Source organism: Notolabrus celidotus, chromosome 8 (genome assembly GCF_009762535.1).
Source record: "Notolabrus celidotus isolate fNotCel1 chromosome 8, fNotCel1.pri, whole genome shotgun sequence".
NCBI classification, from domain to species: domain Eukaryota; kingdom Metazoa; phylum Chordata; class Actinopteri; order Labriformes; family Labridae; genus Notolabrus; species Notolabrus celidotus.
In genome coordinates, this window is record NC_048279.1 from 27,346,818 (window position 1) to 27,369,379 (window position 22,562).

General features: G+C 39.3%; 1 protein-coding gene across 2 annotated transcripts in view; it reads right to left on the reverse strand.

The window, feature by feature from the left end:
• Positions 1-22,562, reverse strand: part of slit3 (slit homolog 3 (Drosophila)) — a 316,661-nt gene that overhangs the window by 23,303 nt on the left and 270,796 nt on the right. For both annotated transcript variants that reach the window (XM_034690744.1, XM_034690743.1), the window contains 10 exons: positions 20,237-20,305; positions 20,032-20,103; positions 18,317-18,388; positions 13,450-13,521; positions 13,259-13,341; positions 13,059-13,139; positions 11,039-11,163; positions 8,153-8,250; positions 3,497-3,636; positions 406-499 (listed from right to left, as the gene is read on the reverse strand). In XM_034690744.1, the coding sequence (XP_034546635.1) occupies positions 406-499; positions 3,497-3,636; positions 8,153-8,250; positions 11,039-11,163; positions 13,059-13,139; positions 13,259-13,341; positions 13,450-13,521; positions 18,317-18,388; positions 20,032-20,103; positions 20,237-20,305 (906 nt within the window). The remainder of the gene's footprint in view (positions 1-405; positions 500-3,496; positions 3,637-8,152; positions 8,251-11,038; positions 11,164-13,058; positions 13,140-13,258; positions 13,342-13,449; positions 13,522-18,316; positions 18,389-20,031; positions 20,104-20,236; positions 20,306-22,562) is intronic.

Here is a 22,562-nt window from a genome sequence, read left to right on the forward strand (position 1 = left end):
AAACTGTAGAAGGTAGAGACGTGTTGTCCATCTTAATATACAGTCAGTGGTTGAATTTTTGAAAAGAAAAAAATCCTATTAGAAGAGAACACATTAGAAAAATAAAATAATTTAGGCTCAATGATTATGCATGTTTGTGTATGAGTTATTAAGTGTATGATATGTAACAAACGTCATTTCTTGTAGTATTTCTGTCTCTGTTTTAGTGTTTGCCTGTGTCTGTCTGGTTGTGTTTTTTTCTCATCAAGAGTTCAAATCCCAGTGCAGAGATGACTGGTCAGATTCTCCTTGTTCCCCCCAAAAAGTCACTTCTTGACCTCACTGCTCCTGTCACTTTGTTGTCACTTTCAGTGATGTGACCTCTGACCCTTTTAAGTGCTGACCCCCTGCGAAGCTGTCACTCACCTGTAGCTGCGGCCGACTTGGACACACTTTGAATCGTGCTGACAGGGGTCAAAACCATGGAGACAAGGGTCAAGCACCTCCTCGCACAGGTCACCTGGCGACAAAGAGAAATCAAATTTAGAGTCCAGATCATAGCACCATGCCACCTTCTTGAATAAAAATTCAATAGAGGAGGGAAAACAAAAAGACGATGGGACCAAAGGAGTGGTGCTAACCTTCGTTCATCTCCAAAAAACAGTCGTAAAGTGAAGAGGATAAAAAGAGAAGAAGGGCACAAAAATTATCATGTCTATATGGGTCTCTCTTGTTCAAAGACTGCAGATAATCTGCCGCAGAGGCCCTCATGAACACACACAAAAACCCACACTGAGGAAATAGCATTATCAGCTTTTTCTCAGAGCTGATAGAGAGGGGTTAATAGGCTGTGTAACAGTGGCCACGGTCTCTGGATGTACTCACACACACACACACACTCATGTTCAAAGGGTGAGAAGGGTTAACAGAGTGTGTAACAGCATGCAGAAGCTGGTTGTACGAAGGGATAGGGGACTGAGAAAGGTTAAGCACATTTCCATCACTCTCTGCCTGCTTTAATCTAATCCTGCTGCCTCACTCCCTCCCCGTCTGTCTCCAAGACTCCTCTGTGTCCAGTTGCTTTTAGAAGCATGGCGTTGTCCAATCTTAACATGATGCCTACTGGGACGGTTATTTCACAGACACACTCAGTTAAAGATACAAACATTAAATTATGAATGAAATAAACTGTGATACATTTGAATAACCACCACACACAAATGAGACCATATTGAGGTGGTTACTGAAGATGATGAATGTGTTGATGATAAGACATTTTCAAAGTTTAAAGTGAGAAACTTTCATCTAGTTGAGATTTTAGTCCCCTCCGTTGAAAAAAGCTGTACCTGTCACCACTTCATGGTCTACCTGTGTATATTTAGATTTTTCACAGAAACCCTCATTATGCTTTCTTTTGATGTATCTTTCATTGCAAATATTTGGTATGTAAGACTGTTTCTTCAGTGAACAGTTGATCACTTCATCTGACACCTACCCGGCGGCATGGTCTAAAACTTCAAAAACAGAAGATATAAATTATACATTTTCATGCAGATGGTCTTTTTTGCTCTTGTACGCAATATAAAGGCATCTGTATTAATTATGTTATCACCTGCCTGTATTTAATAATTTATTCTCATTGGTCAAAACCCTATAATAACAACCTGATCACAGACGTCGTATCAGATTAAGCCACGGTAAGGAGTCCAGCATATTTCACCTTTGCCTGTTGACACTGTGGCAAAAACATAAGCTTCCAATAGCATTCTAAATCACAAACACTCAAATAGACTATTTTTATGTCTACACACCACCACCACAAATTATTGTAGGGAAATTAAACTTTCATAGCTTTGCATTAAATTATGTAAAATGAATGATAAATGGCAAGCAAGCCCTTAAAAGGCCCCAAAACTATCTTTAGTTATGACAAAGTTAAACTATCTTCCTTAAAACCAGAGCTCTGGGTGGCTGGATGATTCTGACATACAGGGAAACATCAATTCGGAGCTATAAAATCTAAGATGAATATTTATGGTGGCAAGAGGATGATTCCTCATGACCTGCTCCTTTAATAGCTGCATATTTTACTGCATGACAAATAAACTAATGACTACATTTTCATGAAATCCATGGTCTCCAGAGGATGAACCCTGGTTGCTTTGATGACCTCCGGACCTTTTGCCTCTTTTGACATCCTCTTGCTGAAATGTCAAAAATTGCACCAGGACACTGTATCCCATTAACCAACAAGACAGAATGTACCACATCCAGGCTCATGTTCAATTTTTTAAACACTTCTTGTTTTGCAGTGGCAGAAACCTTACATCAGCCATTTGAGATTTCTTGTGACCTTAAATCTTAATTTTTCCCCCCTCTGGCTCAAATATGACGTGACAGTGCTGGTTGCTGAGTTTGGAGAAAGCGGAGCGACTAGCAGAGGACTGTCCTCCTAATGTGACACCTGATGATTACGTCCCGGTTCACTGCACTGAGTGGAGGTTCAGAGCCAATGGGAGCAGCTGTGTATGTGTGTGTGTGAGTGTGTGTGAGTGTGTGTGTGTGTGTGTGTGTGTGTGTGTGTGTGTAACAGCTGTATGTGGTAAGGTGGCTGGCAGTGTGAGAGGCTGCTCTATGCCAACAACGATAATGACATGGTGCGGGTGAGTGTGTGTATATTGACTGGGATCCAGTGTCAAAGGGGACCAGCTGTGTGTGTGTGTGTGTGTGTGTGTGTGTGTGTGTGTGTGTGTGTGTGTGTGTGTGTGTGTGTGTGTGTGTGTTTGTGTTTGTGTGTGTGTGTGTGTGTGTGTGTGTGTTTTAGAGGACGCTGTCTCAGATAGAAAAACTTAACTTCCAGGTCAGCAGTAACTTCATTTTGCTCCTCTCTCTCTCTCTCTCTCTCTCTCTCTCTCTCTCTCTCTCTCTCTCTCTCTCTCTCTCTCTCTCTCTCTCTCTCTCTGCTATCGCCCTTTGCTTTACCCTTTCTTTACCCTTTTCTTTACCCTTTTCCCTTGCTATGTTTGTTTTTCCCTTTCCCTCTAGTACACACTCCTCATTTTCCAACTCTGTCAGTCTTCCCCTCTCTCTGCCTGTGTCTCTTCTCTCTGATTGCTCTTTCACCCTCCTGTAGGAGCAGTTTCAGGTCACTGAGGAGAGGCTGTCCATTATTAATCTACCCACCAGTAAAGCGGAAAATATGATTTTGTGTGTGTATTTGTGTGGGCGGTAGTGTACAGGCTTAGTGACCCATCCAGTCTGTAAGGGGTTAAAGACTGAGGGATTCAGGGATCATAGAATTTATAGACTTAAGATGTTCTTGGTTGTTTAGCAGTTGTAAATTAAATAATTAAAGGGTTCATATAGGACCCAGTCAAAGGTGGTAGCTGCTTATCTGTAAATCTACAGCATGTGAGTTTAATAAAAGTACAGACTATTTTCCAAATAAACATACATACATTCAACGTCTTTCTAATGGTGGCTTCAGATGTCTTTAAGTAGTTTTATCTTTTAGTACCTGTGTAGTTTGGTGGACAGAGGCAGGTGTAGTTGTTGACTCCATCTACACAGGTGGAGTTGTTCTCACAGTCGTTGTCTTCACAGTCATCTGGGTTTATTTCACATCGCGGGCCCTCATATCCTGGTGGACACACACAACTGCGAACACAAACGCACACAGAGAAACACACACACAATATGTATTACAAGATGTCTATGGGGCCAGACCTGGGCACACACACTTGAAATAAAATCAGTCAGCCAAATCAATCATCTGTTCAACTTCACTTCCCTTTAAATTTTTCCTTTAAGTACTTTCAAGAAAAGCAATTAAATCTGTACTCTAGCGGTGTATTTTTTGCAGCCTGTGCTGGTTCTTACACACCACTGGAGCCACAGCACATCTGTATTTAGTGGTCTGACAAGAGACACCATTTCATGCCTCATTTTATAGCGGAAATTAAATTTTAACATGACCCTTCTGAATACAAAGTATAGCCGCCACACACAAACCCTCCCTTACTATCTTGTTTTGCACTATAACAGAGAGAGAAGCAGGTACTCTTTTTAAACCCAATGCTTTGATCCATGTCAACTCTTTCTGACTTGTTAGGGAATATTTCAATAATGAACACGAGGAGTCAGAGTTCTTTCAGCTTGTATCTTCTAACAAGTTGGGAAAGAAACGTATAAACTCTAAAACCCACCTGGAGCTAAGACCAAACATGCTGAGATAACCTTCTTTTCCAATTTCATGCCACTTCTGTTGAACTTCGCCCACCTGGGTAAGGACTAATCAAAGCTTCCTCCGTCTACTCCCTACCATTTATCTTCCTCACTCTCTTTTCTGTTTCCCCTTTTCCCACCCTTCATATCTATGTCCGGGTGACTCCTAATATGAGATCAAATGCATTCAAAAACACACTAAGACCTACAGTAAACATAAAACAACCAACCCCTCCATCTTGCCCTCTTACCCTCTCTCACAACTCTTATACCTCATCGGGTTAAGTTACAGGAAAAAAAAGATTTTGCAGCAAGGTCTTTCTTAAACATTATACGAGGGGAAGGCCTTTAAGCACAAGCAGGTAAAATGAATCACACACACACACACACACACAGAAACACAGCGTTATGTATAGAGCACTGTATCCTCTGTCCTTCACACACCCTTGCACCTGTAAAACTTATTTCATTTTTCATTTATGATTCCTTGTGTTTCACTCTCACGCCGACTCTTCTAATCTAACTTTGCTGCTTCACGGAGGCTTCTCACGCTAACACTTATCTCACTCCCCTTTCTTCCCACACAATATATCACATGCATTGGTTCCCCCCACCCTGTCTGTCCTTCTGTCTGCTGCTTTCAGAAGGCTACACTCAAAGCAACTTAAAGATTTAAAAACAAGCTAAGCTCATGAGCCACTATGAGTTTATTCATTTGTTGTGGCTTACATGTTAGCAAACATCAGCTGTCTCGCAGTCTAACATAAACATTCCATTAGGGTCAAATCACTTCCAAATTTAAAGTCAGGATACATTTTTTTCAGCTGTGGTCTGGCTTCAATTGGCTCATTATCAGAAGAAATTAAAACAAAAACAATATATATTTTCATCAAGGACAACAGGTTAGCAGCCAGCAGGAACTGCTAACACCTACACAAAGCTGGGAGAATTATGTTGTCACTGATTTTAATCTACAATACCACTCAGTGTGTTAACTTTCAGCTGTAAACTGGTTTCAATCAGCCAACTGCAGAAATCCATTTGACTGTATCAACAGTAACATGTTAGCTTGTGTTTGAAAATTAGCTGCTAGCGGCAGAGCTAGACAAAGCAGGAGCTATGGGCAAAAATTTACATCTATATGAACCATAAACCTCAAAGAATTATGCCTGGCACATAGAAGATTCAGCTGTATTCAGTTTGATATGAGTATGTGATCAAAATATCTAGAAACACTACATCAGTGATAGATTAGCTTTAGTGGCTAAAAGTAGTTAAAAGTGCAAAGACCTGAAGGTGAAAAAAAGGGCAAAAGTCAAGTTTTTTTCAGTTATATCAGATAAGAAATTAATTTTGGCTCTTGGAGGTTTTAGCTATATAATTTAGCTTGTGATTTGAAATTTGACTGGATCAAAAGCAAAAACTCGCCATCAACAACAACCCATTAGCTTAATATGGAAAATTAGCTAGCTACGCATAGCTTCACAAAAGCGCAATAGGTCCCAGTCAATGTTCATATCAACATCTTCACTTTAAAAATAAGTCTGAAACATTTCAGTTAAAGCTTTGGTCTGGTTTCCATCAGCCAGTGATAAAAGTATGTATATCTACTGACGGCAACATTAGCTAGTAACTAAAAATGTGCTAAAAACTGGGCAGAGCTACGACCAATTAGCAGTGACCAGTATTTGTATCTATACTATCGCTAAATTAGTATTTTGGCAGCTGAAAATTTTCAATGTGATGTGTTTTTTTTTTTTTATTTGTTCAGTGAGTACCTGTCTCCACAGAATTAAAGTTTTTAATGTTGCTAAAATTTGTTTGACTTAACCAAGCACACATTTGTCTGCATGATTGAGGGAAAGAAAAAGATTAAACAGGAGAGAGTGGAGAAAAATAAAATGAAGGCTTTATGAGACAGAGTAAAAAAAATGAAGTGTTCACCTGACAAACTCAAGATAAAGAAATTCAAATGAGAGGAGCACTGTGAGCACTGACAGGGTCAGAGAGCACTGTTTGACTAATCAAATCCTAGACTTGACATTTAAAGAACACAGTTTGACAAATGGGTCCTTACTTAGAACCGAGGCTAATTGGACTTATTGAATATCCCAAACTGATTATAAAACATGTTAAAATGTCAAAGAGGTCTGGTATTCCACTCATCTGTTTTTCTCTCTGTCTCTGACAGGAAGAAAAGCATCTACCCATGTTGGTACTAACATTAAGAAAAGACCTGTAAAGGGTAAAGAGAGCCCTAACAGTATTACCAAGCAGGATGTTAAAGGCCAGACGCATATCAAAGCTTTACAAAGAGCGGAGGCCTTGTTAAGGGGCTGAAGGAGGGAATTCTGGTTAATGTATTTATGACAATTGTTTCAATCAAAATGGCTGTTTGTCTTCAGTCTGGGACGAAAAGAGTGACACTGATGACCCTGGCAGGCATAAGGATACTCTTACATACATGCAACTGTTCTTTTCCTTTAAAGTATCTTTATTAAGGCTGCCCTGTTGGCTCTTTAAATATGTTTAAATTCTTTCTAAACATCTTTAAAAACTTACTGACAATTTGACTCACTTCGTTCAATGGTCTAATTAATTGGCACAATTTGTCTCTAAGCATTTATTAAAGAGTGAGTTTGGACGCTCTTACTTCAGTCTTGACCCAGTAGAGATTGATCTGATTTGATAGACAGACGAGGAATTATTTCAGACTTCTAAAAAGCACTTACAACGTTTTAAGCTGTCGGTTTGGACAGAAAAAGAAGTGTAGTAGAAGCCCTAAGGTGTATGAAGCCAGATTGAGATTCTGTATCAACTAGACCCTTCACTCCCTCAACAACTGCCACTGAGCGGCTCTTGACCCCCGACGTCTCCAGTGGAGCTGCTCCACAGCCAGGAGTCAAACTGTGATTGTGTTGGGCAGCTCCCAGGTGTGAATGTGAGAAACTGTGTGAATGTGAAACAGGAGCTTCCTGGAAAGAAGAAGAGAGGAACTGCACGCTTTCTCTGAATGGATATAGATGAATGAATAAGTGGAGAAAGTTACAGATGCTGGATTTCTGCTTGTGTAATGCCACCGCTTAAAACATAAAGAGCAGTTGAAGTGTTTTGCAAGTACTTTTCCAAAGTTGATCAAATGATTTTTGGAAATGATTAAATATAGGCTCTTAAAGTTTGATCATGAAACAAACAACTTAACCCTCAGCTGGATATGTTTTCAATCAGAATGAGACTCTTACACTGCTTTGCTCCAGCATTTGGTTAGACACATGCTGTGGATTGGATTTTGTGTGTTTATTAACTGTCAAATGGTGGTATTGTCTACTTGATATTGAAGTAAAGAAAGATGCAACAGTTGCATTTGTGTGCCCATATGCATACTACATTGAAAATGATGTCAAAATCTCCATCAAGTAGAGGTTTTATTCTTCTGTACGCAGCGTGAGACACACTGATGTGGACGGTGATGAAGTAAGTAACGAGGTCAGAGCGGGCAGAACCGTTTAACTGACTGGGGTTTTTCCTAAGAAAAGTCCCCTCTCTTCCTGTTTAACCCCCACCACCCACGACACACACACACATACACACATGCAGGCCAACAGGGAAACACATCAAGAGGTCAAATGGAATTGTTATCTCTAATGCTAATGTTGTCCGGCACAGCAAGATTGTCAACTCATTTCATGTTTGTAGTTTTCAGAGCAGAATGAGGCTAACTGTTCTTTGGACTTATGATATAGGGTGACATTTTAAAGATATATAAAGGTATATAGAGGGCCAGTAGGGTCAATTAAAAGCGATATATTAAAACCACAGCAGAAATGCATCCAAAAGGATATTTGCTGGTTTATTTTAAAAGCTGCACTGAACAAAACGCCACAGCAAACCACAAAACACTCAAAAAAATTACAGTTCATATCAGTTTATAACAGCACATTTGTTGTACCTGTAGTGGTCTTCATGTCCAGGCTGAATGTGGCAGGTTCCTCCATTAGAGCAGGGGAAACTAATGCAGGCATTGATGGGAACTTCACAGTTTTGACCCTGGAGGAGACAACAAAAGAACAGACAAGACAAAGAAGTTAACGTTGGAATTATTCATTATATTTTCATCAAGAGTTCATTTCCCTGTTCAAACAGAAACAATAAGCTCCATGCTTTCAAGCCTCTTCACTGCTAGCACTTTTCAAAAGTTTCATTAATATCCTTTTTAATAAATTTGGATCTAGAAAATGGTGACATAAAAAGCTGTTGTAGGTGTTAGTTTTTGGGTTCTACATGAAAAAAGGCCACTTCCTCCATTCCTCAGAGCTAAGATAGTTACCTTTTATTTTTTTGCAATTGTAATTAAATTGCAATTTTCTGCTTTGGGAACAGAGATCTGTGAATATTTTAGCTGTGGTGTAAGAAAATAGCCTGCAGAGAGACGGAGGGTTGAATAAATCTATTCCCGTTGGTTAATCTAAAAATACAGCTATTTCTAAACAAACCACTGTACTTTACCAAAGAGCTTACATTCCTGTCTATTTATTTCTCCTTACTTCTCACACTCACACACACACACACACACACACACACACACACACACACACACACACACACACAGCTAACACCTACAATACAGACTATACAGTAAGCACTAATTCACATGTATGCAGTATATAGCCGTCTGCCTTGATTCATTACTCTTCCCACCACACACCTGTTTTCTAAATAAACAGCTTTCACTAGGAACTGTATCATGTATCAAAGTTCTACACACACACACACACACACACACACACACACTCTCTCTTCACATCGAGCCCTGCGGCTGTAGTTTTAATTTCAAACCACCAAACCTTTGGCCGCCAACACACCCACTTCCTCTGATCAAAGCAGAGAGGAGGACGTTTATTCTTGGGTTCCCTCGCCATCCATCTTCGTTATTTCCTCCTCTCTTTACTCTTTCACCGCTGCTATTTGTTTATGTTTCGGTCACTCTCTTTTCACCACTCCTTCTTTCTCACTGTTCCGTTCTCTCAGACTTTCTGTCACACATTTGAAACCTATTCCTGGTACATCTCATTCTCCTGTAATGTGACTTTCCTTCGATCTCCTCATGCTATCCCTTCCTTTGTTCTTTGCTGCTCCTTCTTTGATTCCTCATGCACAGTTTAATTGACACATTTCCCGTGGAAAGCTTTGACGAAACATACACACAGACATTTACTTGCACACACTAAAACACACACATACACACGGCCCTTATTTTCCAGTCTGTGACCTTGGCAAGTGATGTTTTAATTAGAAGTGAGATTAGGGTTACACGGTGTGCGTGTGCGTGTGTGTGTGTGTGTACATGAGACCATGAGTGTATCTTTAAAGTGCGTGCACACACACAAACTCACAAAGGCCTGAACCCACTGATCTCCACACACACCTTCAGACAAACTGGTAAATAATCTGAGATGTACACACAGTTGCAATACTCCACACACACACATATTTTCCTCACATACTCCTGCAGTGTACATCAGCCCTCCACCAGTACATCTGCATGTCTTCCCAGTAACGCTTGACGGTCTTGACAATCCGTACTCCCTCTGTCTTTTGAACAGTCAATACCTGCAGCACAGCCAGCCGCACTCATCATTTCCCTATTGATGAACAGGTAGATACATTATGCATGCTAGGCCAGAGCTAAGCCTGATAATACTGTTAATACCACCAGGCTTATGCAGCATGATTATCCATCTATAGGACAGCTTTTACACATGCAGATGGTTCCAGGAAACAGAGAGGAGAGGTAACATTTTTTTCTCCTGCCAAGCTAACTGGATATCATAATTCACAAGGTTAGGAATACAGGGGAAGAAACATAACATGGTTTACACAGTACATGATGGGGACGGTAGCTGCTACTATGGAGCATAAGAGGAGAGAATATGGTGCAGAAATTCTTTGTAATACCTTAGAACAAAATTTTGGTATTTTTTGTTTGATAGTTAAGGTGTTTTAGTGTCTTTTGTTACCTTCTCTGTGTCATCTTGGTGGTGTTGCCATAGGTCACTTTTAAAACTTTCTTCATTTGCCTTGAACTTTTTAAAAATTCTGGTGTGACATAAATCCTTGTGAAATAAATGAATAAGACCGAATGTGTAAATATATGAATACATTTTGAACAGCCAGAGAAATTAAATTTTTTTTTGTTCTAACTCTTGAGATAATCCTAAGTGTTATTCTGTTTTATTACTCCTATATCAATCATCCTCTTGTACACTATATGGACACAAGTATTTGGACGCCTGACCACTACACCAACAGGGACTGTAATGACATTTCATACAAATACTTTAATATGGAGTTGGTCCACTTTTACAGCTATAAAAGCTTCCATTCTTCTTGGAAGGCTTCTGTGGGAATTTGTGCCCGTTCATTCTGCAGAGCATTTATGAGGTCAGGCACTGATGTTGGACGAGAAGGCCTGGCTCGCAATCTCTGTTCAAGTTCATCCCAAAGGTGCTCGATGGAGTTGAGGTCAGGGCTCTGTGCGGGCCGGTCAAGTTCTTCCAAGCTGAACTTATCAAACCATTACTTTATAATCCTTGCTTTGTGCACTGGGGCACAGTCATGTTGGAATAGAAATGGATTTTCCCCAACTGTTGGAAGCATAGCATTGTCCAAAAGGTCCTGGTATGCAGAAGCATAAAGGTTTCCCTTCACTGGAGATAAGGGGCCTGATTGAAACACCTGAATCAAATAATTAAGTGCAACCAAACACTTTTGTCCACATAGAGTAAACACTGTAGTGTGGTGGTGAAGTAAGGCTGTTTTCAATCTTGTGTCTCACCTTGAATCCATATGGACATGTGCAGTGGTAAGATCCAGTAGCATCTGAGACACAGGTGCCATTGTTTTGGCAGGGTGCTGCCAGACAGGGGGCGCATTTGGACATCAGGCTGATATCTACCGGACCTGGGGGAGATAACAGAGACATGATCAAAGGAAGAAGAAAGTGTCAAAGACAAAAAAGTGACACATTGAGCCATCTTGTGCGACAAGGTAAAAGGCTGAATGGATGGTGTGCTAAGAAGAGGCTTTTCAGGATAAGAAAGCCAAGAGCTTAAGAGAGCAATAAACAGGATTTGTTTCAGAGGGCAGGACTTTTTCAAGCAAGAGGAAGAAGATTTGATTCAGTGTGATGATGGTGGGGTACCGCCATACATCAACTACAGTTTGATCTCAACACCTGAGTCACTTCACACTCTCGCTCTCTTCTCAGGAACCTGTTCAGACAATTCTTCTGACACACTGACACAGCAAACTACACCCATCTGTTACAGTCTCTTTATACAGAGGTTTTCAAGCCAAGTTTTGTTTCCTGTCAAATAAAAAGTCCTCATTTTCCTCTGGTTTGAGATCAGATGAGCCCTGGGGCAGGTAATGCTCGAGGTCATCTGGTCTTGTACTTTAATGAAAATAGGCAATCAGCTTTGGAAAAATAGCTTTATGTGTTACAGATGAGCAGAACCAAGAGGTGGAAAAACCCTCAAACAGCAACAATTTAAAGATTTCTTGATACATGAGGACTTGGTTGTCTGGCAAGTTAGTTGGAAGCTAGTTACGTGATATAACAACTGTAAAGCCCTTTGAGCTGTAAATGCATGTAATAAAGAGTGCCAGAACAACCAAGGTTATCATTGTTAACATTAACTGTAAGACAACCGTAAAACAACACCAACATCTCCAGCTCACTGAAAGTGCCCCCTTCAAAATAACAATGAATTTAGCTTTTAAGCACCCAATATCTAAGTCAATTTATAAATGAGACAATCCAGCAAACAGTAAACAGAAAAAGTCTAACTGATACAGTACTTTTCCAGAATAAATGTAGGATGTGCCTTACATGCAGATAAGAAAATAAACCAGTATAAAAATATATAATAAGACAAAATGTCATCAAGCAAAGCAATTACTGCAGAGGCATTGTGAAATTCAGCCGAAAATGATAAATCAAAGACAAAAGCTTGAAATATAAGAGTTAGAACTGCTTATTACAAGTGAGTCCCTGATGGATGAGTTAAAAGAGAGTTTCTAAAGTAGGCTCTGATGACGTGCAAGTGTTACACAGACTGTCATCAGATTAAAAAACAAAAAATAAACAACTTTAAGTGTCTTCTCCCTGCTGTATCCAATCCCAGCATGCACTTGATAAGAGGAAGTACACAGAAGATCATTGACAGATCACTAGTTTAACTCACAGCTTACCTATGCAGAGAAAGAGCATATCATCTCTAATTTCACACAAAATAGGAAATTAAAAACACAAAAGAACTGCGTAAAAAACTAAACTCAGAGCCTATTTGGTAGTTCTTGCACAAGTCACTTGTCTGCAATGTGCATAATCATGTGAAAACAAAAGAATTGGCAGTCCACCACCACACCTAAACCACAAAATCAACCTGAAACTGAGTGAACGCCCGATTTTTGGCCATCAGACTGCAGAAAAACAGAACCCAGACAAGAGGAAGGGAAGTCAATCCGACAGCATTTAAGACCACAAGGTCAAGAATAAAATACACCTACGATCTGATCAAGTAAAGGATCAAACCTCAATAACTCAGGACTTCTCTGAGGTAATGAGACTTCAATGGAAAAGACAGAAAGAGCAAGAGCACAGATTTCACTGACTCCCAGAATGATTGATATCGACATGAGTTGGCTACCATTTGTCTTTATGCTTTTCACTAATCTGACTTAATTCAGGAATTAACTCTGCAATAAAACATGTCAGCAATGTTATGTATGTACAAATAATTGAATAAATGGCTGCTGATGGAAGTGAGAAAAATAAAAAGGAGATCACTTACCTTTACACTGAAATCTGTTGAGCGGTGTGGTGAGAAGAAGCCGGTCAGCCATGTCAGGTGGTCCAGTACAACGAGCAATGCCTACAAAACAAAAAGATTGTCAACAAAGACGCACAAAGTATTAGAAGTAACATTCAGGAAATGAAATGCTCTAGTTTCAGAGATTGGGATTGCATCTTTATTGTAATTTTCCTTCTTACCGGGCTCTTTAAAACCAGCCTTGACCCACTGAGAGAGCCAGCGCAGGTCACAGTTACAGTACAGAGGGTTGGCACCAAGAGCACTAGAAACACACACACATACACACAAAATTAGAAGTGCAATCCACTCCACTTGAATCAAAAACACTTACACACACACACAAATAGATATAATATGTGGCTTTACTTACAGGTGGGACAGCGAGGTGAGGTGGTTGAAAGCCCCTTCAGGTATCGTTGAAAGGTCATTACCGTGGAGAGTGCTAGAGGAGAGAAAAGAGACAGAAAGAGATTTAATGAATACTAAACAGTAAATTACCTTATTGCAAATTCAAGGGGTCACTCTTTGACCCTCACTTAATTTTACCTTGTAGTTAATTCATGTGGTAAAGGAACACATGTTTCATTTTAATCAGACAAAGAGAAGAATGAGCGACGTAGCTTTGCTGTTAACATCAGCCAGTTATACTTACAGTTAAAACTACAACTATTTAATCTACACAGACATATATATCAATTAATGCTGCCACTACTAAACCAATGTTAAAGAATGTGTATTAGTATAAAATCATCACAAACATTTAATTAACTGTAGATAAAAATGGATGACACGATGCTCCCCAGAAGTGAAGTCAAAACATTTAGAGCTACCCCTGGTGACCAGTTGCGTTAGTCATATGTCTACCATGATGTCACTCACTACAGTGGATGGCAGAAGTGTCGGTGTGGACATTAGAGGGCTAGCTTTCTAGTCTATAATAAAGTTTGAGGTGTATTTAGGAGCCATACAAGTAACATAAGAGCAAAAGTTCAAGTTCAAGTCAATGCAATACCAGGAACTGCGAAAAAAGTTCATATGATGTGCAATATCTTAAACCCAAATGCCTCTTCTCCCGACCTGACTGTATATATTTGACATTTGTATATATTATTCTATATCTTCATTGTCTTTTATACATATTTTCTACCTGTTTTTATTTTATTTGTATTTATAACATGCACCTTTAGGAGCAGTGCTTCTAATTTCATTGCACATCTGACAATGACAAATAAAGGCTATTCTATTCTATTCTATTCTATTTAACACAAATGTAACCCACAGGGCGCTCACAAACAGAGGTATGGATAGAAACTTTCTAAGACCAATGTTATCACTCTACACATATGACCCTACTGGTTCCCATGCTAACTGGTTTCTGTAATCCAGCGGTTGTTGTGTTTACCTACTGGAGTTCTACTTCAGTCACAAGATTCATCACCCACTCATGACATAAAATCCCACTCCACTTGTATCTTACAAATACTTTATATCTACACATTACATTTTTCTTCGGTGACTGTGATCTACTGCTCACTGAAACAGATGACATACCATTAGGTAAACACAACAAGGGCTAGATTACAAAAGCCAGCAGACCCTGGCTCACAAATGGATTCCCCAGCGCAAGATGTCCACGCCTATCATGAGATCTGTTTTGGTTTCATTTTTGTACACTGGAAAGAGGTGGAGTCATGTCACCCATCTTTAGTCAATTATGGACACAAGGGGTCTACATTTAAAATGAAGGAGAAAAACTAGATATAAGGCTATATTAACCTTGCCTGTTAGAACATGCCTCTGCACATTAGGACATAACCATGGTTGAATACATACACGTATAGTTTACAGCAGGGAATTTGTTGACATGAGTATTTATTTAGCACAGGCGTCCAGTAAGTATCATATCCCTTTTACCCCAAGATGTCAGCCCCTGTCTTTGGCTTATTCTCGCTTCATTTTTGTACAATGGGAAAAAACAGAGACGCATCATCCATCTTTATATATTCTCAATAGCCTGTATTCTGATGATTAAGTCTTGAAGCTGCACGTAAGACACCTGTCGGATATTACAACGAATAAGTAAAAAAACCTCGGGCCTTATATCCATCACATCGGAAATAAATGAAACTGACAGCCTGGCTGCCTTCTACTCCATTTGAAGCCAGCTAATACAGCGACCCTGACCGGCTGCATGCTGAATTATTTAAATTATTTGTTGTTCCTCAGCTGCAGACACACCATCACCCACTTCTTTAATGGTAAATCAATGAAATATTTATGACGGAATCACATAAAATAAACAGGATGTTCATTTTCATTGTTGGGCTATAACACTGATGGTTGAATCTGAACTGACTCATAAGGCAAACTGGGGTGTGTGTGTGTGTGTGTGTGTGTATGTGTGTGTGTGTGTGTGTGTGTGTGTGTGTGTGTGTGTGTGTGTGTGTGTCTGTGTGTGCTTGTGTGTGTGTAAGAGGGGACAAACTGACAGAGGGACAAACTGCAGGCTGTGATGTGTATCGGTGTGAGTGTGTATTTCTGTGCCTTTGGGTTTTTGTGCATGCGTGTGTCTCCATGGGCTCAGACTCTTCAGAGTGTGTGTGTCCTTTGTGTCTTGCCATTTAAGTGTGTTGCCTGCTGGATAAAAGTTCACATTCCATTAGAGCGAGGGGCTGCAGCAGGGGACAGCTATCAAACCAACACTATTGGGAAAAGTGTGTGTGATTGTTGTGTGTGCATAATTCAGTGTGTACATGTTCAGGTCAGACTTTACTGCTTAATACGTGTGTGTCCATGAAACTGTGTATGTTTATGTGCATTAGAGTGTGTGTTTGTTCATCTATGTACGGTGGTCTAACAGCCCCCGCGCAAGGCAAGGCTGGCCCAGAGGGGGTTATGGGTAATGAGGAAGTGACAGTGATGGCTGCCTGGCAACCAGTTGCTACGCGGGGGCAGAAAGGGATCAGTCCCCAAGGCAACATCAACTAAAATGAAAGAAAGGGAGGAGGGAGGAAAAAGAAAAACGATCACTAAAGTTCTGCAAGGTGAAAGAAAGAGTCGATAAAAAGAGAAGAAGCCAGAAACAAAGATGACTTCTCAGATGGAGGAACAGAGTTTTTGCTGTCTGAACAAACAGTGGTGCCAAAGTTCAGGAGAAATGTCTACAGAGAACAGAAAGAGGTGTCAGATTTATTATCATTGTATCAGTCTGGAAAAGTGTCAGCAGAAATGTATTTAAAGTATTTCAAAAAAATCATATGTTAAAAAAGCGTCTTTGTTTGCCATTGATAATGCATAAACATATTTAAATACATGTTTTAAAATGTAAATAATAATAATTTCACAAGGATATTGATTTTTGACATCAGTAAATCAGGCAAAGTTAAGATGTATAAGTCCTGCTTGTCCACGGCTAAGAACTGCTAAATTAAGAACATATTTTTGGGGGTGAATTTTTTGTATTTTGTTGTGGCCACTTTCAAGACTAGCTCTGACTCTGGTCATCTAAAAGTCTAGGCTTAAATCATTTTTTTTTTTTACCAAGTGGTAAATTCTTTACTCCAGGGTGTTGTAAAATGAAACCAAAGCAGAAACACATAAAGCTGCAGTTCCTAAAGTGTCCACTTGAGGCTGGCTTTAAAAGCCAAGGAAACCCCATAAGAGTCTACATTGAAATGCCCATTATTAAGGCAGAAATGAAAATGTTAAGGCAACACCAAAGATTTATTTGGTCAGCTTCGACTTCACCTTTTTGCTAGATGAACAGTAAGTTAGGTTCAGTCAGAATTTCCAAAATGGTGACCGCCATCATTGGACTTCCTTATGTCTCTCAATTGTCCATAGTTGATACAATAAATTACTTTAAACATGACTACAATCCTTTAACAGCTGCAAAAATATATTTTTAAATGTATTACTATTTTTTTAACTGTGCACTTTTGCATCTAATCTTTTACTTCTGCTCTTTTTAATAGTAAGTCTGTCTTTTATTATTATGTTTTATTACTCAGTTGAACACGCTGAATTGCCTCAGTGTGTGAAATGTGCTGTACAGGTAAAGTTTCCTTGTCTTTTAATTATTATTCAGAGTAACAGACAAGACAAGCTGCAAGCTGCTCTTCAATCTTTAAATCTAATTTTAAGAACACCCAAAGAGAAATTTCATCCACCTCCGTCATAATGGAGTTAAGTCACACTTCTCAGAAAGTGATCTTAGAAAATAGAGGCAAAGTTTGCTTTGCTCTGATAAATCTGACCTTTTCAGAGTTGCAACAAATTACAGTATCTTCAGGGTTAATTTTACCTTTGAAGTCCTTATTTTTACAGACCTCCAATGATACAACTTCTCCCTGTGCTGCTGGATGTTTAGGTGTACACCAAGACCCTGAGACCTTCTGTGTGGAGTGTAGACTTAAGTTACAGGTCATGTTAAAACAAAACCCCCTGCTCTTTAACCCCCCTGTTAATGATCAGTAATAGTGTATAGTCATGGTTGAAATGGCTCTAGGTTTTTTAACCAGAGAGGGCAGCAAAAACTGCTTTTCAATCTGGTGTTAAATACTGCAGTTCAAATATATTATTGGTTTTAAAATGCTTCAAAGGAACAGAAATCATATTTTGTTTGAACAATAGAGGTTCAAGCTTGTGTCTGTATAATATTTAACCACATTTACAGTGTATGTTCGTGTTTGTGTGTGCGCTCACGTGTGTTTGTGTGTGTGTGTGTCAGTGTGTAGCTGCTCCCTTGTGTGAGAGGACGGTCAGACAGCAATACTCATGTGCACACTGTGCGTGTGTGGGTTTGTGAGACAGAGGGTGGACAAGCAGATGGATGACTGAGAGAAACAGAGGCTGAAGGTCGATTCATCAAACGCAGCGCTGGGCGGATAGAAAAAGGGAGGAAGAGAGAGAAAGAGAAAAAGAGGAGAAGATGGGTGGAAGAGAGAGTGGTGGGGGGGGGGCAGCGAGGGAACTCACAGGGGGAGACAGAGGCCATGCAGATGGAGAGGGAGTATTAAAGAGGGGATGAGGGATTGTCACTTTTATCTTTTTCGGTACCCTGAAACAACAAATGATTGGCTGGCCGTGACTCATTTTGTGACTGGGTCTTAACATGGCACTCGTCAGGGCACCCGGGGAGTGATTAAACTTTGATTTAGCTCAGTGCTATAACTAGCAAAGGGGAGTGTTGAATATTGAATCCACTGCGGCACTTGAAGATGAAACTCAGTACTCACAGCAGGCGTAGTGACTTGAGCCCGTCAAAGGCATGGACCGGGATGCAGCGAATCTGGTTATAGCTCAGGATGCTGGAAGACAGAGAACACAAACAAAATCACAAGATGGTTTCAAAAGCGACATTGTTTCTTTTTTTTTTTTTTAGGTTAGTTTCTTGAACACACTAACTATGAAACATTTCCCTGAGAACACTGATCCAAACCCCTGAAAATAAAAAATAATATGATTGATGAATTTAACACAAAAAAAGGTGACACAGCTGATTTGGAACACATGATCAATATAGATTAAACAAGGGAAGACCATTGACTGTTTGAAAAGATGGATTGCATGTCAGCTCCCCAGAAGTGAAGCCAAAACATGTGGAGCAAAATTCGACTTCTCAATCTAAACAGATGGGATTTGGCTTACACTATGAAACTAAAATACCTGTCAAATACATTTTCCCCAATCATACTTTCTATCTTTATGGGTATTTCTTATTACATTGATGTCTGTTTTGGCTTCACTTTTGTTCACTGAGAAAATGTAATGTCATGTCATCCATCTTTAGTCAGTTGGGGACACAAGGGGGCTACATTTCAAATGAAGGAGAGAACTGGAGTAAAACTGCCAAGGGCAAAGACTTTGGGGATGTCAAGTTTCCTTCTTTTAAAGCTGCTAATGAGCCTAAAATTAAGTTGAATAAGTAAAGCAGAGAAATTTAAAGGGAAGAATTTTGATCAGGATCAAACCAGATAAGGTCCAACGTTTCAGGGTGCAATCATTATTTTAACATAATTAAGTATGTGATAATGATACTAATATAAAAAGCTGACGGCTGCTGTCTGATATGTATCTTTAACACTGAAGTATCCTTGAACAGGAATTCTCAGCAGTTTTTAGCTCATGATACTGAAGAGTAAAATAATGCCTCAGCATAATTAACAATTATCCAGAGGCCCAGAGGTGTCTTGGAGGAAAAATCCAAACAAAAACAAAATACTTTATATGTTCTTCTATAACTTCAGGTCAACAACTTGTGTGAAAGTTCAAGAGAGGGGTCTGAAAACAAATACATCAGCAGATAAGGAAGCTTTGTTATGGGGAATTAAAAGAAAAAAACTTTGCAAGGTGTCCTTAAGCAAGGCACTGAGCTGAAATTGATTCTCTGATGCTATCTGAGGGTTAATAGTCGAAGCCTGTGGTTGAACCAGGGGAGATCCCTCATTGTGAGTGAGTGCAACTGTATGAAATAGGAAACAGGGCGTTGTTGGAAAAGTGCAAATACTCAGTCAATATTTCCTGAAAACACAAAAACTTGTACTCTCATGTTAAACCCATGACACAGGAATTCATATTTAAGACAGACTGACAGTAATATGTCAGATGGAGGTGAATTTAAGAGGACTACAATAGTGCAGTTAAGTGAGAGATGCAATGATGCAACGTTTAGGTAACAGAAGGATAGAACCGGAGACAATATAAAGAAAGACCTGAGAAAGTGAAAAAGTCAAGGAAGAGAAAAAACACTGACAAGAAAAAGTAGAGAAAATGAGAAGCAGAAACAACTGAAGAAGAGATAGGTCAATTGGTTACAGTTAAGAGAAAAACCCACTGATTTATCTCCTGGTTCTTCACCCAAAACTTGCACAACAATCCATATATAACATAAAGACCTTGGCTGAGATCTGTGTATGCATGAATAGTTGTGCATGTCGCCATGGTTACTCACAGTGTGGCCAGTTGAGTCATGTTGCTGAAGGTATACGAAGCCAATATGCTGATGCTGTTGTTGCTTAGGTCCCTGTGTAGAAACAAGCATACAGTTAACACATGCAGACCAAACATTCTGCATATATGCACCTTTTTGTCTGAACTGTCTGCACTAGTGTTCAGCATAAATGAGCTCTGTTCAAGGTTATGTGAGCAGTACATACACCAGTGACAGCTGCTTCAGGGCTGCTAGCTCCTTGGGCACAGATGTCAGCATATTACCCTCCAGGTACCTGCAAGGAAAGGAGCATAGTTAATATAATATGTATCACATCAATTTATATACACAAAATAGGCCTACAGGGGGGGAAAACGGCAATGTAGCACATAAATGTGTGGGTTTATAACTTCTGCCACATAAAAAGGTCCAGGAGACAGGGGAGTGAAAGGCAGCAGAGCAAAGATGATGATGTTTTCATTGTGACCTGCCACGGGACTGCAGATGTAGATTAGCTCTAAGCTAACTCTGCTACAATGCATCAAATTGAAACATTTGTGTTCAATATTGTACAAGGTCCCTTTATAAATAAAACAATTCATGAATTTAAGTTTGGGCTGTGTTTGTTGGAAGAGGTTTGGTACCTTGACATAGCTTGTGTTTTATTAAAGCTCCTGTGAAGACGTTTCATTTTGTGTAAATTCTGGCACCCCTTTTGTAAAAAATTGTACATCTTCTTAAAGTTTGGCTCAGCATAGCATTGCATAAAGTTCAGATGAGGAAACAGCTAGCTTGGCTTTCTGTAACTGTCAACACAAAGGCTTGCTAATCCACTTATGACCTCTGTGTAGGAATCTACAATCGCTACCTGGCAGCCTCATATAGACCACAATGCTCTGCAGTCACTACTTATGGCTGCCGTGTGCCAGAAAATAACTTCTACACACAACTTCCTGTAAAAGCACAAGTTTGTGTTTTTGGCATTTCTGTTTCAGTACAGACCTGAAAAACACAGTGAACTATTTCCCTTTGGACTATAGATTCATTCTTTCAAATATGGGAGTGTTATTTTCCTATTTTACGATTTGGAAATACTGAAGACTACTCCTTTAAACACAAATCAAAGCTTGACATCTTTATATAGGTTATCATTTTATCCTGAAGAAAAAAACAGGAAGATGAGATCGAACATAAGATGACGTGGACAAAATTAAAGGGAGAAAAATATAGGCTACATTTAAATTTTCAACCACAACTGTCCCAAGTTTGCTGGTAATTTCATGCAGACAAGACTGTTGCAACTACAAGAAAGTTTCTTTTTAAAGTAAATGACTAAGGGTGATTATTTCACTGAACTAACCAGAGAAATGTTAACAGTGTAACAAGTGTTTTTGTTGATCAAATTGTTAAATTGTGTATCTGAAACTCATACCCCATCCTAAGAACATCAACCGACTGATCCTCTGTGTTTGTGAGTATGTGGAAAACAAGCGAACAGACACATACTGGCACAAGCACAAACTCACAAACACACATTTTATGATCCATTGGTCTCTTTCCCCTGCCTCTCTCTCGGGTCATAAGTAGGTCATGTGGACAGTATGATGGAGTGTCTTCTTCAGCCTGATCAATACCTAATCACTGCTATTGACCCTGCAGAGCTGGCCCATTTCACAGCTGGAGTGTTTTCTGTGCGTCTATGTGTGGAATTTAGCCCCCTATGAGTGATTTTTTTCCTGCTTTTTACCTTTTCCTGGATTAACATTGTTTTACCCTTGTTTTATCTGATTTCAACTTTAACAAGTACATCTATTAGAGGCACTTCCTTTATTGATCTCAGTCTTTCTCTCAGAGATGGCAGTGTTAAAAACAGCTTGATTTTGAGACAAAGAAGGCACAAGATGTCGTACCATACATTTATAAACTGTGTGAGATAGGAACTACTGAGCTCTTTAAGTCCACTAATATGTAATCTTTTATTTGTACAAAGAAGTTCTTATCCTCTGGCATAATATCATATCTTTCAAAAACATGTTTTTGGCACAAGATAATAACCTTGGACAAACTATTTAATTTTATGAAACAAGATTGTTATCTTGTGGGAACGAGATTATTAACATGAATGAACAAGTTATCTTGTGTACAGAATAATCATATTGTCAAAAACACTTTGTTGACCTGTGTGAACAAGATCATTATTTTGCAGGTACAAGATGATTTCTTGTGCAAAATATTTCTGATCTTAGAATAATTATTTTGTGTAAAAATCATGTGGGAACAAGTTCTTCTGTGAACTTCGTAAAAGCGGTACTTCATTCATTCATAGTAGGTTTAACAGAACCTCAAATTTCATAATCAAAGTCTTTTCTGATTATATCAGTTCACCATAGAGTAATTCTGGCTCCTAACTCATCTATCTCCATCCTGTAGCTCACTAACCAACAGTTAACCAAAGTATTTATCTACATGCTTTAGAAATGTTCTAGAACTTATTCATTCAAAGGCATTTGTAAGAGACCTATGATGGTTCTGTTGCTATCAGAAAAAGCTGC